At 39.1% G+C, this 16,588-nt stretch overlaps 1 protein-coding gene across 1 annotated transcript; it reads right to left on the bottom strand.

Moving 5' to 3' along the window:
* Positions 1 to 495: 495 nt before the first annotated feature.
* Positions 496 to 13,422, bottom strand: TMEM41B (transmembrane protein 41B). Its single transcript, XM_063331961.1, has 7 exons — positions 13,210 to 13,422; positions 11,280 to 11,397; positions 10,005 to 10,133; positions 7,404 to 7,497; positions 6,420 to 6,524; positions 4,364 to 4,502; positions 496 to 3,499 (listed from the first exon to the last, which is right to left on the bottom strand). The coding sequence occupies exons 1-7, from the start codon at positions 13,289 to 13,291 to the stop codon at positions 3,330 to 3,332; spliced, it is 837 nt and encodes a 278-aa protein (XP_063188031.1). The 5' UTR covers positions 13,292 to 13,422; the 3' UTR covers positions 496 to 3,329.
* Positions 13,423 to 16,588: the final 3,166 nt, after the last annotated feature.

Below are 16,588 nucleotides of genomic sequence, written 5' to 3'. Positions count from 1 at the left end.
CGACATAAAACTAGGTTATCACAGAAACTACAGATGATGAATACTCTCAGGAACAACACACACAAATCTTCAAAGCTACTTGGCAACAAAAACCATGTTTTGACTTTGCATAATAGCAAGGCTCACCAGCATTTTGACAAAAGACTTCTCATTTTTTAAGTGTTACTTCTTTTGTCTCAACCCTTCAGCCAGCAAGCTTTCACCATCAGTTTTCTATACAAGGCAAAAAAAGAATTCCATAAACTGGACATAACAGAACATTAAGGGAAGGTGAACGAAGCTATTACAACTTTAGCACATGAACCTTCCATCAGGAATTCATGCAAAAAAAAGATCAAATTATGCAAATGGTTCTATTTGAGATTAAACAAATTGCATTCCAGTGCAAAAATATAAAAACTTTGCAAAATTACTGTTTGCAATAAATTAATTTCAGACAGAAAAGGAAGTCAAGTTTACCTACATGTGCTGAAATAAAGGTAGAAACAGAATGAATCTCATCTACAGATGTGATCAGCTGTTTAATTTTTACTCAGTCATTAAAAATACCATTTAAGAAGAACGCATCCCTTTTAAACAGGCTAATAAAAAATAAAGTTTAGTGGGAAGTTCAGCATGCTTCATTGCACTCAGAAATACAACGTTTCATGTTTTATATAATAGCTTTATTATCAAATGGCAAGAGACATTTAGTAATGATGTCATGCAGGTATCACAAAAAAAATCCAGAAGATAAACAGGTAGCCTAACAGCTCAAAACTCCTTGCAATTAAAAAACAAAGCTACATCTTCCCGATTTCCCTGTTTGTTTCATGGTAGCTAGTTTTCCTTTCAAAATGTTATGGCTGTCTCTTGGATCACTTGCGGGATCACTAAAGGAAAATGTAAGCTAGTGCAGTATTCCACAGCCCAGTGCTTTTTTGCCTTTTTCACAAGGCCTTCCTTGCTCTTCCCAACCCTCAGAAGTAGTCCTCATAGGGTAGGAAACTGAGGCCGTTAGCAGCTGAAGATAAACACAGAACGGACAGGTTAAAAAAAAAAACAAACCAAACCTTAAGGTTTTGCAAAAGGAAAGAACCTTATTTTCAACCTTTTTAAGGTCTTAAGGCTTTTACTCACTGTGATGGAACCTAGTCTAAGCTGAAACAGGTTTTTCAGTAACAGCCTGATCCCATGTACACAGTGAAACGTAACTCAGTGAAAATGTCAAGTGATAGCACGATTCACATTAAATTAAAACATAGCTCAGTTCCTTCTTTAGTGTCAAGGTTCTACCAAAATATTGGCTTTTACAGAGATTTTATATAGAAGGGATTTTACAACAGCATCTGTCACTGACCTGAAATTGAGACAAATTTTGAGAAAAGCACTAGACAATAAGTAGTAGGTAATTTATTCTGAGAGTTCATCTGCATGAAAAGTTAACTATGCAAAAAAGGAGGCTGTAAATCTACAGCAACTTCACACTCAATAGTCCAGGGGACCCTTGCTCACAACAGCTAAATTCACACTCAAGTTTACTACGGAATAAATCCCCTGGGTAGATGACCTCAGAGACGAGAGCTGCAGCAATAAAAATAATCACTGTTCAGTTTTAAATGCCAATAAAGTACACTTTTAGAAGAAGTTACAAATAAAACAATTGCTGAAGCTAAATGATCTTACAATAAACTTGCAAACAGAAGTGACATGAATTCCTTTATCTATCTATGTAAAAAATACCATTTACTGTGCAGCCCGGATTTAAATAAAAGACAAATAGTGTATCAATAATATTTACTATATATTTACATGTAATACTGTGATGAAATGAAGGAGTCATTAACATTATGTTACAAAAAGAACAAAACTCTTTAAAGGTACCAGTACCTTTCACATTATCACATTTATGTAACTGTTTTCTTACATCTCAATGATCTATTATTATAAGATGAGTTAACATGAGGATACAGACAAATAAACCTTTGAATTGGAGCATATGCTAATGTGTCAACTCCCATTTCAGCAAGATACTTCAGGGGCACCAATTTAAAGCATATGAGCAGCGCTGGTTTCAGTAGGATAAAACTTAAATGCACACCCCAGTTCCTTGCTGATCAGGGCCTCATTTTATGGGATTCCACTGACAATACAACAAACAACAACAGCTGTAAGCATACAAGGGGAAGTATCATATACCTTATTAAGTGAATATATATAATTCTACTTAAAGGTGAATCATAGCTGGCTGCCCATTGCCAATTACTGACTTATGAGACAATGGAATCATCCATTCAATTGTATATACACTGACATAAAAGACTTCCATTACGTGATGCTTTGAATGTTACTCAGAATCATCTCTTTAATAAGAGCTGCACCAATTTGTGTACCTGACATTTCTAGCAAATTGAGCTACAATGGAAAATTTTATACTTTACATCTTGCTTGAGAAATGGTAATATTACACTGCTTAAAACATTTTTAAATCACGTGAGAACTGAAAGTTTTATATAATCATATGATCATTTTCTTAAGTTGGCAGGATAAATCTATACAAGTGAAATATTGGCAAAACAATCAACATTAAAAAAAATATAACTTCAAAATCATCAGCCACCCATGATAAAAATTCTAATCTGCTCTCTCCCTACCTATATCCTCTCCCAGAATAAAATTTTACAGAGGACAAACGGGAATGATGTGAAACTTTGCTTTTGTTAATCCAGGTAGTAAAGCAGATGTAGGTTCAAGTATTTAAATGCACACAGCACTAATAAATAGAAGTAAACAATCAGGATGAGAATATCGCTGTAGTTAACGTACTGCAAAAAAACCTTTGTTTCTGAGTGAGCACCGTTATTATATTATGATATTATTTTGGAACTCCCAAAGGCAAAAAGAGAAGAGAAATATTGTTGAGGAGAAATGTACTCAGACCAGATCACATGCAAGCCTACAGAGAATGTTACAAAATTGGACTGAATAATTAAGGATTTTTTCCTGCAAGTTGTAGAAAGCATTATCTGTAGTTTATGTCTACATTACAATTTTTGCTCTGCATGTAATCAGAGCAAAATGTTACATCTGTGTTTTCGCTTCCCTCATCCTGAGGGTCACACATCCACCTTCCCAAAGTAAAACACTGATGATTTGGGTACAAAACTATATGCAGTACATTTCTGAACAGAGTTCTTTCAATTTTAGGCCACGTGTTCATTTAAAGACATTCTTATCAATTGCAAGCCTCCCCTTTAATTGCTTAAGATCCATTAGAAAAGCAAATATACAAATATCAGAAGTTGCTGATCCTGAGATGAAGTATGAGAAATTCTGGTCCAGTTTGATCCTTATTCAAACTTCTGTTTCAGTTTCTTCTGGAAGACAGCTGGTAGGATGGAGAGGATGGCTAGAATCATGAGAACAAAAACAGAGTTCCAGGAAACAGCTTCCCCTGCTGTTGTAAGTTGGTACAGCGTTGTTCCTGCCTTAATGGCTACAAAAGACGGTGGTGCCACACCTGGAGCGGGGAATTAGAAGCGTAGGAGGGCAAAGGAAGAAAAAACAGATTATTAGGGTGAGTATCATAAATTAGTCATCCAACTTTTTAACACCAAAAATTTCAGACTTTGTTACCTTGTGCTTTTTTTTTTTCTAAAGAAGGTGTAAATACAAAATTTAAAGACAAAAAACTCTTATCATAAGAACTGGGTTTATGCTATTTTTAATATTTTTTAACACCAACTCAAACACAGAGGACTAAGAAAATAATCTCGGCTCTCTAGAGACTCGGCAGATTTCAAGCTGTCTCTCTACAAACAGATTTATTTATTTAAGAACTTTATTTAAGTTCGTAAAGGAAAAATATGGATTGTTCCTAACCAGATTAAAAAGTATTTGCAAAAATATGCCAATTACAAAGCTAAAGTGTTCAGCAATACCTTAGTTAAATTATTAATTCACTCCTAGGAAGTTATATTACAATAAACAAAATGGAGTGAGAAGGGGAGAAACACTCCTTCAGATCGAAGTCACATACATCCTCCCACAATTATGCTGAGCTCAAAACAGGAGCTTATAGAACAAAAAGTTAATGGAACAAAAGTTATGGAACAAAAAGTCACTAATAAAGCGTTCATATAATGTATGTTTCCTTAAGCAAGTAATTAGCCTGGGCTCATTACCTCTGATGCAGTATATCAGAATAGTCCTGAGTACTAAAATCTTTCGATGCTATAAACTCCACACATCAAAACAATATTCTTGAGCAGTCTTTCAACTGTCCAGTAGGTGGTGATCTCTGCTGAACAACGCATGCAGAGAGCAAATCATATCCCTTCTTATGGCTACCACCAAACTGCAGATCATTAGCCAGCATTCTTACCTAGAAAAGTGCCAATGAAAAATACTTTCAATGGCACATTAATTACAGGAGATGTTATATTGATAAACCAATTGGGAAGAAAAGGTGTTATTCTCAAAAATATTATGTAGTTAATGAGGTGTTCTCTGTGTCTTTCAACCTGCCAAAACAAAAACAAAAAATCAGTACATTTCAGTGCCTTGAAAATACACAATGATTTTACTACTAGAGGTTTGTTAGGGTTTTGTAGTTTTTTTGCATATCTTTTGTAGAAATGTACAAGTTGGAAACATAAAAATCAGTTAAACAATGAGTGACTCAAGGAAGAGTCATCAGTGAATCACCTGTTAAATAGTACTGAAGTTAGTCTGGAAATACCAGTCTGTGGTAGAGCACGATGATGATGTGTCTGAATCAGCCAACTTAAACAGCAAACAAGTAACTCATCGCAGCAGCAGGCCTAACCCTAACTTTAGCGCAGCAATCTCTGCCTGTCTAACAGCAGCCCAATCAACATGGCCAGTTTGTCATCCTATTCCTAAAGCTGTTGCAGGAACTAGCAATGAAGTTTGTTCCTCAACCCATTCTGCCCTAACTCACGATCAAACTTGGAACACAGCTGTATTCCTCACTTGGAAACTTACCCAGGTCATGGCTCTGAAGTTCCTCAGGTGGCTGCTGCCAACACAGTTGCAAGACCTATCTAGCATTAACAGTTACCCAGAAACAACCACAATAGCCCCAACTTTATTTACAGCCTTAATTATATTCTCAAGTCTGGCCGAGCTCCCTACAGTAGTACTACACCAAAGCCTCTTCTCCTTCCAGCCTGGCTTTAGCACATCATCCTTTTTAAACAAGAACTGTAACCTCAAACCAAGTTATAAGGATAGCAAAGCATCCATCACTTCTGTCGGATCCTGGCAGACCGTCACTAAGCCTAAGCCTACACATGGTCATTTGGCCCGAAACAGTTGAAACCAAGCCTGGTCTAATTGCAATTTCATCTGACATCTCGCATAGCAACTCACACCAGTCACAACCCTGGTTTCCCCCCCCAACTTTAGCTTTAACTACAAAACTGAAGTCAGTAGCCCTGCTATTGTTCAGCAATAGCACTGTAGGTTTTTTTAATCTTAGCAAAGGACGAATATTTAAACATTGATTAATCCTACATATAAAATGTCTTAGCCCTCAAAATGCACGCATGGTATAGTCCAATTAACCTGGAAACAGTGCAGTATGAGCAGCACGTGTAATTACATAATTTTAAATCACATACCCAGTTCTACCATTGCCACTCAAAGAACAGCCCCAAGATTATACTGCAATATTAAGATTTACTTGTGTCAAGAGTCAAAACACTACTATATTATTTAATAAGGTCAATTGTGCAGGACAACTCCACATCTTACTTAATGAAGAACAAGTTTAAAATATTTTTACATGATTCAAAAATCTTGAACAGGGTACAGTAGTAAGTTATGCTTCATACTTGCAAAAAAATTCTGTTTGAACATTTCAGAGTATCAAAGCAAGAGACATGAGGTAAAATACTAATCACACTATGATTTTGTATTGCAAAATCTTTAACTTCATCAAGTATTGATCATCAAGTATTAATACTTGCCGAAACTAATGTTACCAAATACTGTAAGAGAAAGTTTCTAAATGCTCCAACCACAATAACCTCTTCAAATTCAGGTTTTGCAATCAGACATACAGCTATGGGTTTTCTTGCCCTATAAAAGACATAAACTTAGCTTTCATTAGTTCCAATTCTTAGAGAGCTATTACTTTCAATTGAAACTGGAGGTTTCCTATTGACATTAGCTAGACCAGGGGGGTTATCAGTTGCAAACACTTCCTAAGTAAAAACAGCTTCCTCACAGGAAAACCATAAAACAAGGAATACTCCCCACTGTTTAAAAACACTCAGAGAAAGTAACTATAGTGTCAGAAAAGAGTCAGAATCCTTTCTTTGTAACTAGATACATGAGCACAAGACACCCTAGTTTTCCATGCTATTCCAACATACATTTTCTATCATAAGTTTCAGCATCTCTAGAAATTTTACCTGTTCTGACCATTTTACTGCTTTTTCTGTTAAATATCTGTATACAACAGGACGTCCCACCAGGTATGAAAGCATATAGCAGAATGAAGCTCCAAGTCCTGAGCACTGGGGGGGGAAGAAAAAAAAAAAAGAAAGAACAAATGAGCAGAAATTCTAATTAATCTTATCCTTATATTCCTATTAACTACACTGGCTCACTGGCTGGATAAAGCCTGCTTCTATGCAGACCCCCATTGAGGCTGAAGGGCTCTCCTTTGGCAGTATACACACACTCCCTAAGAATACTGCTGACCCAACACAGTTCCTTTATTCCCAAGGCATTTAGAGCAATCTTAACATTCAAAGCAGACAACGTTGATTACTTATCAGTTACTATTGAGTGCTTCTGCAGTTTTGTTTTAAGATTTTGAACAATGAAATCTTTGCAAGTTAAGGGGCACAATGGCATTAAAGAGATTCAGACTTCAAAATTCATCAACTTGGTCCTCCATGCCTACTCAATTGTCTCATTCTTAAGTACTTAGGCTCATTATGACTGCATCTTTTGCACATGACATTTTTTGAAGCTTGCCAATAGCACACATTTCTTACCTTAAATTAAGCTTCTTGGGTATTTAAGCCATTTAAAAACAGATATGTTTTGCAGTATGATAACAAAAACACAGTAATCACGTTCTGAAATTAGAATCATGTTCTGGTGGAGTGTAAACAAATTTAAAGTAAAGGAAACTCTGGCTGATTCACACCCAGGTGCCTCCATTATTAAGAAAACTTGGAGAAACAGTTTAGTTTTTTGGATCATCACCCAATGCTACAGTGAATTTTGTGGGTAATGCCATGCTCACAACAGAGCTGAATGAGAACTGATTGATACCCCTATTTCACTCAGACCCTGATAATTTCAAACAGGAAACCATTTAGATGCTTGGTTGTATTCCAAATAGATAGAAATATATGCCCTTGCAAACTATTTTCCATACTTACCAGACAAACAAGGAATAAGGCTAGCGGAAAGGGATAAAGAAACCCTGACAGGATACTGAGAAATATAGACCCAGGGATAGCAAATGTTTGCAAGCTGGATGCATCTTTGTTAAGGATCCAAAACCAAAAAAACCCACACATTTTAAAAAAGCTACCCAATTCTTAATTTTCTAAGCATTCAGGATACACATTACAATTTGAAAAAGCATAAATATAAATAGGCATAGCCTCTTTACTTCAAAATACATTTGCAGAGTAGCACAAGCCCAAGCATAGAGAAACAAGGGGTAGATTCATCATTACACGTACAAAAATAAGTCACTAAATAATAAAAGCTGCACTACATTTTTCTCTTTATCTGTGCTATGACTGACACCGGGGATTTATTGCGGCATTACAGGAAACACATACTTCTGATTTTATATTGTTGACTAAAAATACATAGATTTCAGATATTCTCTACTCCTGTCCGAGCCCATAACTACTACAAGTTTCATGAGACTGACACGCATGAAGGCAACTACTACCTTCTTACAAACAGGCATGGTGCAATCACTAGGTAACTAGGACACATGATCACTAACTTCAGTCAGAATTTTTAAAAAAGGCAAAAATTAAGTTTCTACAGCATAAGTGAATAGGCTGTTGAGCTTAAGCCTTTCTAGGTGCTGTGGTTTTGGCCAGACTGGCCAATCAGAACGACAGATGGCCCTCCCCCCCTCTCTCCTCAGAGAGGAGAGGAAGAGACAAGGAGATTCACGAGTTTAGAAAAAGAACTAAACTACTTTAATGAAAATAATAATAAATAAGAAAATAGTAAATAATAATAGAATAATAAAAATTAAAGGAAAAAAGCATACAATGCATACAAAACCGTATCCAGCTCCCAGGATGACAGTTGTGTCACCAGCAGACACAGGGAAAGTCCCAGACTGGAGTCAGTGACGGACAGGAGCTGAATTCCAGAACTAGAGTCAGGAATGCTCGGATCAGGATCAAAGGCAGACAAACAGACAGGGTCCTCCTCAGATGTCGGCCACTGAAGAAAGAGCGAGCCAGAGCAGCATTGCCCCTTTGATCCCTCAGCTTTTACACTGAGGGTGATGCACATGGGATGGAATACCCTGTCGGTCAGTTTTGGGTCACCTGTCCCATCTGCTCCTCCCTGCACGTGGGACCCCTCTACGCTTCTCTGCTTCCGACCCTCCGATGGGGCAAATAACGAAGTTAGCTGACCTTGGTTGTTATAGCAATAAGTATAAGCAAGAGCCTCTGTGCATACCATTCATTGGTATAATCAGGTCTTATCGCCCTGAGAGTGAACGGTTTCTGAACAATATGCTGTTAATTTCAGACTTTAGTCAGTTAGAAGAGGCCCAGCTAAAAAGTTAAATTACAAATCAGAAAACTGGTTCTGTTTTACCTCAAACCAGGACACTAGGCATACTTGAGACTATGATGTATTGCCCACTTCGGATAGAAATCTTATGAAACAAAATTTGCACACTATTTTATCTGAGCTGAATTGACTAAAATTTCAAAATGACAAATAATCTTCCTTAATATTAAAGTCCATTACAACCAGTACAGCTTTTCTAAGCAAGTGTCAAGGTTCCAAGATAACTGTAGCGTGCTTGTCAACTGATCACAGTCTATTGCTGAGACAATAAATGTCGTCACTTCAGCTACTATAGTAGTTCAATAAACAGTCAATTCCGTTCTACTTCTTGTTAATATATAAACATTATAATTTTCTTCATAAATCTATTATTTGTGAACTACACTTAAAAAGAATGAGCTAGAGAATAAATGCTAATGGCACATTCAACATCAATTTTTCTGAGTTACAAAAGCATCCTGCATTAAACTATGAAAAAGACTTACACAGCTTTTGAAAGTTATTAACCTTTAGTTAAGTGTTCCAGTTAAGAGTGTGTTTAATGATTACTTAATATATTCAGCACTCAGGAAAAAGAAGTTAACACAGAACACAGGTAGCCTTTGTATCTCCCTAGGCAGAAAGTACCTCAGAAGTTTAGCTCTCTCTAAAAGGAAATAGAAATCCATTTTTTGAATGTGGGCACTGCACAAATGAAAAAAGGCTCAAAACGCTTTCCTTCAAAAACGCTGTAAATTACCCTTATGTGACGCTTTTGAATGTCTCAAGGAAGAAAAGTGCAATAGTCTCAGCTTTCCTTCAGAATCAACAGTAATTTCTAACTGGTAATTCAGTTTGCAATAAAAAAATTCAGCATAACACCAAAATGAGACAAAGTCTAGTATCAAAGCTAAAAATATTGTCCATAACAGACACAGCCAAGATGAAACTGCACAGAAATCCCAACAGCATTTACTACTATACATGCATGCAGCAATTTCCTTCAACTCAATCCTTTCTTTTGGTCCAAAAAGCATACTGAAACACACAAGAAATGTTTTTAATTTCAAAGATTTTGGAATATTTGTGTCTATTTATAAACAAACATAGGAACGTTAGCCTTCTTCATCCATAATCAAGAATTTATAAGTTTGTACTTGTCATTTCTTTTACAGAGAAACACGACTACATCAAAGCTGCCTTTTATATCATGAAAAGGATACAAAACATATGTGGTAAAATAAGCCACTAACACTTGAACGTAATATGTGTCCTTGTATTTGGACAAGACTTTTCCCAAGGCCTTTGCATCATCCATATCTCTAGGAACCTTTATACATTCTCTTTCTTCTCTGGAAAAAAAAAAAAAAGCAGGAATAGTAGTAAATATAATCCAACAGTATAGTAAAATTACTTACTGAATATATAAATAATTAGACACACTACATCACTAAACTACAACCTCAGCAAACAAACTACAATTATTGTTGTGATACTGTTCTCACAGGAACACTTGATATTTACAGCATTTTCTGCATGAGAAAATTCTCCATTTTAGATGGAGAAATCATTTTTTTATGTCATGACAATAATCTGCTTCATTTCTAAGTTGTTTTTGTTGTTTTTTTTTCTTACCAACTACTGATCAAAAAGAAAGAATTACTCAAACCAAACCTTGGCAACTGAACAGCAGTCCACATTTCAGCCAAAACCAACTGTAACTGCCTCATCACTAGGGTCATAACATTTGAAGTGCAGCAAGAGCAGCAGAGCTTTACCTCACAAACAAACAAAGCTTTAAGAGCAAAATCTCATGTCACACCTTAATCTGGTGCAACCCTGGGCAGCACAGTTGAGTGTCCTCTCCTCCTCTGTATCAGACTTAGTGATTGGACTGTTGCAAACTGAACTTGTTGAGCAAGTTAATCAGACAGAAAATTAACTACTAAAAGAAAAAAAGAAAGTTGTCAGCAAGCAGGCTTCCATCTTGTCAAGCTATCTACCTTCCCAATATGAGCACTAAATGCAACAAAAAGGAGAAAGAGAACATGAAGCTTAGATATGAAGGAAGAAAGATGTCCCCTTCCAATGACAGCCTCCAGTTATATGTTATATCAGCGCACAAGAAATTTTAAAATAAACCTAGCCCTAACCAAGCACATCTTGGCTCTTAACTACAGAGGGCTAATAACATAGCAAGTTACCATTGCTAATGTGACAGGGGGTAACTTTTCAAAGCATGATATCTCAACTGCGCAACAGAAACCCTAGGCCAAGTACAACCCTGTTTAGACAGATCCTAACAGTTCGTGTTTCAATATATAAGCTTTGTATCCTGACATTCTAGGTTATAAACTCAAATTCCCTTTAAAAAAAATAAGGTTATATCTATAATTAACTTACGTCAGTTTAAAAAAATCACTTAACCCCATGTAGGCTCCTCTAAAACTTGATACTGAATGAAAAGCAAATAAATTAATCTTTCCTGACATACTTACTCACTAAGTTGTGGGAAATTTTTATATACCAGGAACATAAGGAAAGCAGCTGATAAGAAGATAGACACTAAAATAAGAAGCGATGTCCGAGCTGATCCACCTTCTGCCTGAGCTTTCCCTGAAATTGAACAAAAACAAAAGTTTAAAAAAAAAAACAAACCAAAACAACAATAACATAAAGAAAATTCTCACATCTTACAACAGATTTCAAACTTATACTTTCAGAAAATGTTAATGTAAGCTCTCTGTGGACATAATCTTCCCACTAATGCTTCTATAACATATGCAACACATTGCTCGCATTTCCTGAGAGCTTTCAAACAAATTTGAAGTTCTTACACTGACAAACATCCCATAGAAGTCAACTTCTATGACCTGTAATAATTTAAGCCTCAATTAATAAATACATTTGTAAAGAAAAAAACAGAGCAAAACACAGTAAGCCATAAATATTTTTTCCTTTTTGCCTGGCTTTGAGCAACCTGGTCTAGTGGGAGGTGTCCCTGCCCATGGAAGGGGGGTCAGAACTAGATGATCTTTAAGGTCCCCACCAACCTAAACCATCCTATGATATCTTCTGCCACTCTAGTTAACTAGAGATTTAACTTGAAGTTAAATCTTCAGTATGTACAATGCAACTTTGGACAGGCTCATTCACAGATTATTTTTTTTTTTCCCTCCTATGAAAGAACACCACGCACAACCACTGGCCAGTTAGGTGAGAAACACTCATCAGGAGAAAACATATGTAAATATACACACCAGCCTGGGATGTAAGGATTACAGTTGTGAATTACACATATTTTACACTCATATAAGAGAGTTCTCTTGGATATATCTATGTGGGTTTATTAGCCTTTAAATTCTTGTGTAAAGGAAGTAGTGGGAGTACAGTAAGTGGCACAATTGCATTTTAGGCCTCTTCCATACTTTAGATTCTTACCATATATAAGGAATATGGTCATATATAAGGAATACACCGATTAGCACAAACACAGCTATAAGCACAAAGAATTTTAAACAGAGAAACAAACACTAAGAACTCTCTGCATCCACACTAGGGTGTGTATGCGTGGATGTATTAAAACACTCTCTCTCCTCAGACACTGCTAGGCCAGCACAACTTTGCAGGGAGCATCAGTTTTGTTCACCTGAAGAACACAAAAAAGGCCAAGGCTGTATTTTCATTCGTAGATGTCAGTGGCATGACTACAATGCCAACGCGTAACCTTCAAGCGGGTTGCCCTGCCACCTCACTGTTGTGAAACACAGCAAAAGGATGATGAAACCCACAGACTGAAAACAAAGCTGGCTGGACAAGCTGGCAATTTTTACTCGCTTTAAGGTCAGCGCGATCCCACAGGTGTGCTCTGGCTCTGCTAAGGCCGAAGGCAGCGTCCATGTAGCAGTTTACACACGAGTATCTCACCCACGGTTAATGACATCTTCTCCAGAGGGGGAAAAAAAAAAAATAAGAAAACACCCCACAACTTCGCGGACAACAATACAGCAAACTGACACTTTCTGACAGCACTTTCTGACGCTGCCACTTTTTGCACCGCAGGTAGTGGAATAATAACACACAGACACACACAGACACGCGTGTTCCCTCATTACCGTGCGTGTGGGGCGGGTTGCTGCCCTATATCTGCCCCCACCCCCCCGGGCCCTGCCGCGGGTAGCGGCTGACAGGCTCCGCGGCGGGAGCCCGCCTCGCCCCCCTCACAGACACCGACTCCCCTCAGGCGACCGTTCGCCCACCCAACCGCCCGCGGGGGCCGGGGACGTTGCCCTCTGCGCCGCGGCGCAGAGGGCAACGTCCCCGGCCCCCGCGGGCGGTTGGGCGGGCGATTGACGGTCGGCCGTTGGCAGGACGAGGTCGCGAGGTCGCGCGCTCCCGCCGCCCCAGCCGCCCCCCCGCCCCCAGCACCTTCTAGAAGCTGCCGCTGGTGCCTGGCGCTCTCCGCCGCCCCGTGGCAAGGCCCGCGCTCCGCCGCCCTCCGCTGCGCCATGCTTCCCCACCGGCCGGCCGGCAAAACCGGATCCCCGGGCAAGGCCTCCGCCGGTACCGAAAGCGGCGGGAAGTAAGGCGGGACCGCGGCCGCTCCTCCTCACCCCACCGGGTCACGGCTCCACGCCCCCATCGCCCAACAGCGCATGCGCCGCCGCTTGTATGAGAGTCTTTGCGCTTCTGCGCCGTGATATACGGGAGCACGTGTTGGGCTTGGCGCCCCGAAATGTGGTGGTGCGTCAGTGGCGGGTAAATACGGTAACGCCTCCTTTCGGGGAGCGGAACGTCACTCACGCGCTGCTCGCCGTATGGGTATATACGGTAGCGTGTAATACGCTCAATAGGGGTAAATGCGGTGTAGGGTGTCTCTCAGCGCCGTGTGTGGTGGCCTCCTCGTCCCCGCCGGGAAATAAAGGCCGGTGGTGCCTGTGGGGGGCAGGATAAAATCCGTTTGTGGGTCCGTTTTACCTCGGTAGCGGTGTGAGGTGCGGCCTTACGGGTGAGAACGGAAGGTGGGAGTCCCTCGGCGGGCGGCCGGGACGGTTGGGCCGCGCTGGGCGGCTCTGGGGCGGGGCGATGGAACGGCAGTGGGCTTTGGGGGAAAGGGGAAAACCTCATTTGGTTTTTACGGTTAGGTTTTTAGGTGTTTGGAGCCGGTTTGTGCCTCTCGAGAAGAAAGCTTCACTGTGCTGTTTCTGGTGAGCCGGATTGCTCTTTCCTGGGAAGGAAGAAAACTCTTTTTAGCTTTCACAAGATTTTCTTCATGTCCCTTCCTGTCAGTAAGGTTTGAAATCCCTCAGAAAAGCTAGTGCGTCATGTCCCAATGTTCACAGATTCCTTGGCATTCAAGCCGAATCTGACCTCGAAGCACCTATTTCCTCATGCAGTCTTTTAGCAATGAGACACCCCTTAACCTTTCAACTCTCCCCGCCTGCAAGAAGTATTTCAGTGAAGTATTCTCCAGAGAGAACACTCTGAAACTGTGCAGACAACATGCATTGCATAAGCTTTTGGGCCTGCTTGTTGGCTGAGGGAGATAGTGTGTCACCCTCTCTCCCCTTTTCCAGCTGTATCTACTAAAAAATCTTTAGCCCTTCCTCAGGGTCTTTTTGCTAGAAAGGAAGGTCTCATGAGAGAGCTGGGCACTGTTTCTAAGATTTAACTTCAGCCTCGTTTATCTGAATACTCTGGCTGCAACTAACTTTAAATGCGTGTTTAGTCATGGTATAAAATTGCTTGTACAGGATATAACAGATAAGTAATTTTATAGCAGTAGAATTTTAGAGCTTGTATTTCCTGAGATCATAGATCTTTATAAAACAGTGAGGAAGATGCAGTTCAGCACACAACAGGCTTAAAAGCTTTTGCTTTATTGCTACACTGCACAAAAAACACTTGTGTTACAGTGTAAGTGTCTACAGGAAGTTGATGATTCATTTAAGATCTAAATAGTCTAATATGCTATTACACAAATACAGTCCCTGCCAAATCCAGTGGGAGGAAATAATCCAAACTATAAATTATGATCAGATTCCAAATAAAGCTTCGACTCGTGAGCAGATTCTACATGAAGCTTTAATTTGCTTGGAATTTCTTATGTTTAGAATCGGATAATTTCAAATTATTAAACCATGTAATTCACTATTATAATATTTTTAATTGTATTTCAGAAATGCTAGTGCTGTGAGGAGTCAGTCAGGTCTATGAACTTGTTGCTGTGGGCACTGGTGCCAGATGACAGAATCCTTTGTTTTTTCAAACCCTTTCAGTAGAAAATTGTACATACTAGCAAGATGGGAATTGCTGACACCGTACCAGATAGCATTTTTTTTTTCACCTATTGTAAATGCATATCATGTTTGTCATCTCTCTTTGATTATCCCATTGTTTCTGGTACTCCAGGTAAAACGATTCAAATAGTGGGACTTCTTTCTTGTCTGGATAACTCTGACAAAACATCAAATAGATACTAAACTGAAGAATGTTGGAAGCAAAGTTATAAATCAGATTATCACACAGAAGAACATTTACCAAATAATCCTGAAACCGAGGAGGAAAAGCGCATACTGAAAGATGTAAATAAAGTATGCACCACAATTCAAAAGGTGCAGAGTAGATGTTAAGTGTTGGAAGGGCTATCTCTTACTTTGGTGTAGTGGTTTGTACAGTGAGGAATGAATCACAGTTTGGTACGTTTGTTGTTCACTAATCACTCAGAGCCAAGGGGTCAGGCAGAGCCTGCTTCAGTGAATGTCTGACTTCAAATTAACCTGCTTTGCATTGTGTAGCCTCTCTGTGTTACCCCAATGCACGTAACTTGACAACACAGGTTAGGCTGATGTCTGACTCTTGCTAAATTCTCCACAGTTCCCACTGTAAGATGTACAACAGACAATTACAACAAAACAAACTTGCTCCATGTTTCGCATTCTGTTAGTACAAGCGCCTGGCCGGCAGATTGTTCCCAGGACGCTGATTCTGCAGTAAGCTCCCTGTGTTAGTATATATCTCATTAAAAATAGAAAAGATAACTCTAATCAACTCAGTGTTATGGAGCTTTCTGAATTTCTGCCAGAGTGAAATTTAAGGATTCATTAACTAGATCACTTTGAAGTTGAAATATACTGCGTAAGTGATATTTGTTAGACTAGACTATCAGAAGACTTTTAGACTGTTTTATGCTGTTCTTGGTTCCCCTCGGGGGGGATAATGCTGTTGTGAATGTATTGGCTATTTTACTAAACTTTGAAACTGTCAGTGGTGTTTAGTATCTGCTGACAATTTAAATAGTCACCTCCAAAGATGTCTACACCTAACAGATATAAGCAGAACCTCTGCATTCACTCAAGAAAAAAAAAAGGGACATGTCTGGGGAATGTTCCTTAAGACTCACTCTGTGAATAAAATAACGCAAGAACCTCTCTTGAAAACATTAAATTAGATTCATTTACTGGAAAGAAAGCAAAGAATGGAAAATACCACCATAAGCCACATCCCTTATGTGTTTAGAGGAGAAAGAGTTTTGGTAACTGGAACTCCGTGAGTGATCATGGAAACTTTCAAAACATGGTTAAGATCAGCACTGCTGGAAGCAGCTTCGCTCCACAGCGTACTGAGAATGATAGCTGTGGACTGAAAATAGATTTACTCTCTAAATGGATAATGTATCCCCTATATCTGATGTATAACTTCATAAACAACATAGAATCTCCTCTGTTTTTGGAGTGTCTTTCTAAGCTCTTCCTGATACGGAACACGTGCTGCACAGTACTTCATTCAGGAGAGAAAGAATGACAGA

Source organism: Chroicocephalus ridibundus, chromosome 4 (genome assembly GCF_963924245.1).
Source record: "Chroicocephalus ridibundus chromosome 4, bChrRid1.1, whole genome shotgun sequence".
Taxonomy (NCBI): Eukaryota; Metazoa; Chordata; class Aves; order Charadriiformes; family Laridae; genus Chroicocephalus; species Chroicocephalus ridibundus.
This window is presented reverse-complemented; position numbering and strand designations above follow the sequence as displayed.

Excerpts from the sequence above, each read along its gene's own strand:
- TMEM41B (XM_063331961.1), bottom strand. The coding sequence starts at position 13,291 with ATGGCGCAGCGGAGGGCGGCGGAGCGCGGGCCTTGCCACGGGGCGGCG. Across the intron at positions 11,398-13,209 it reads CCAGCGGCAGCTTCTAGAAG|GGAAAGCTCAGGCAGAAGGT; the intron begins GTGCTGGGGGCG and ends GTTCAATTTCAG. Across the intron at positions 7,498-10,004 it reads TATTTTACCACATATGTTTT|CTTGCAAACATTTGCTATCC; the intron begins GTATCCTTTTCA and ends AGATGCATCCAG.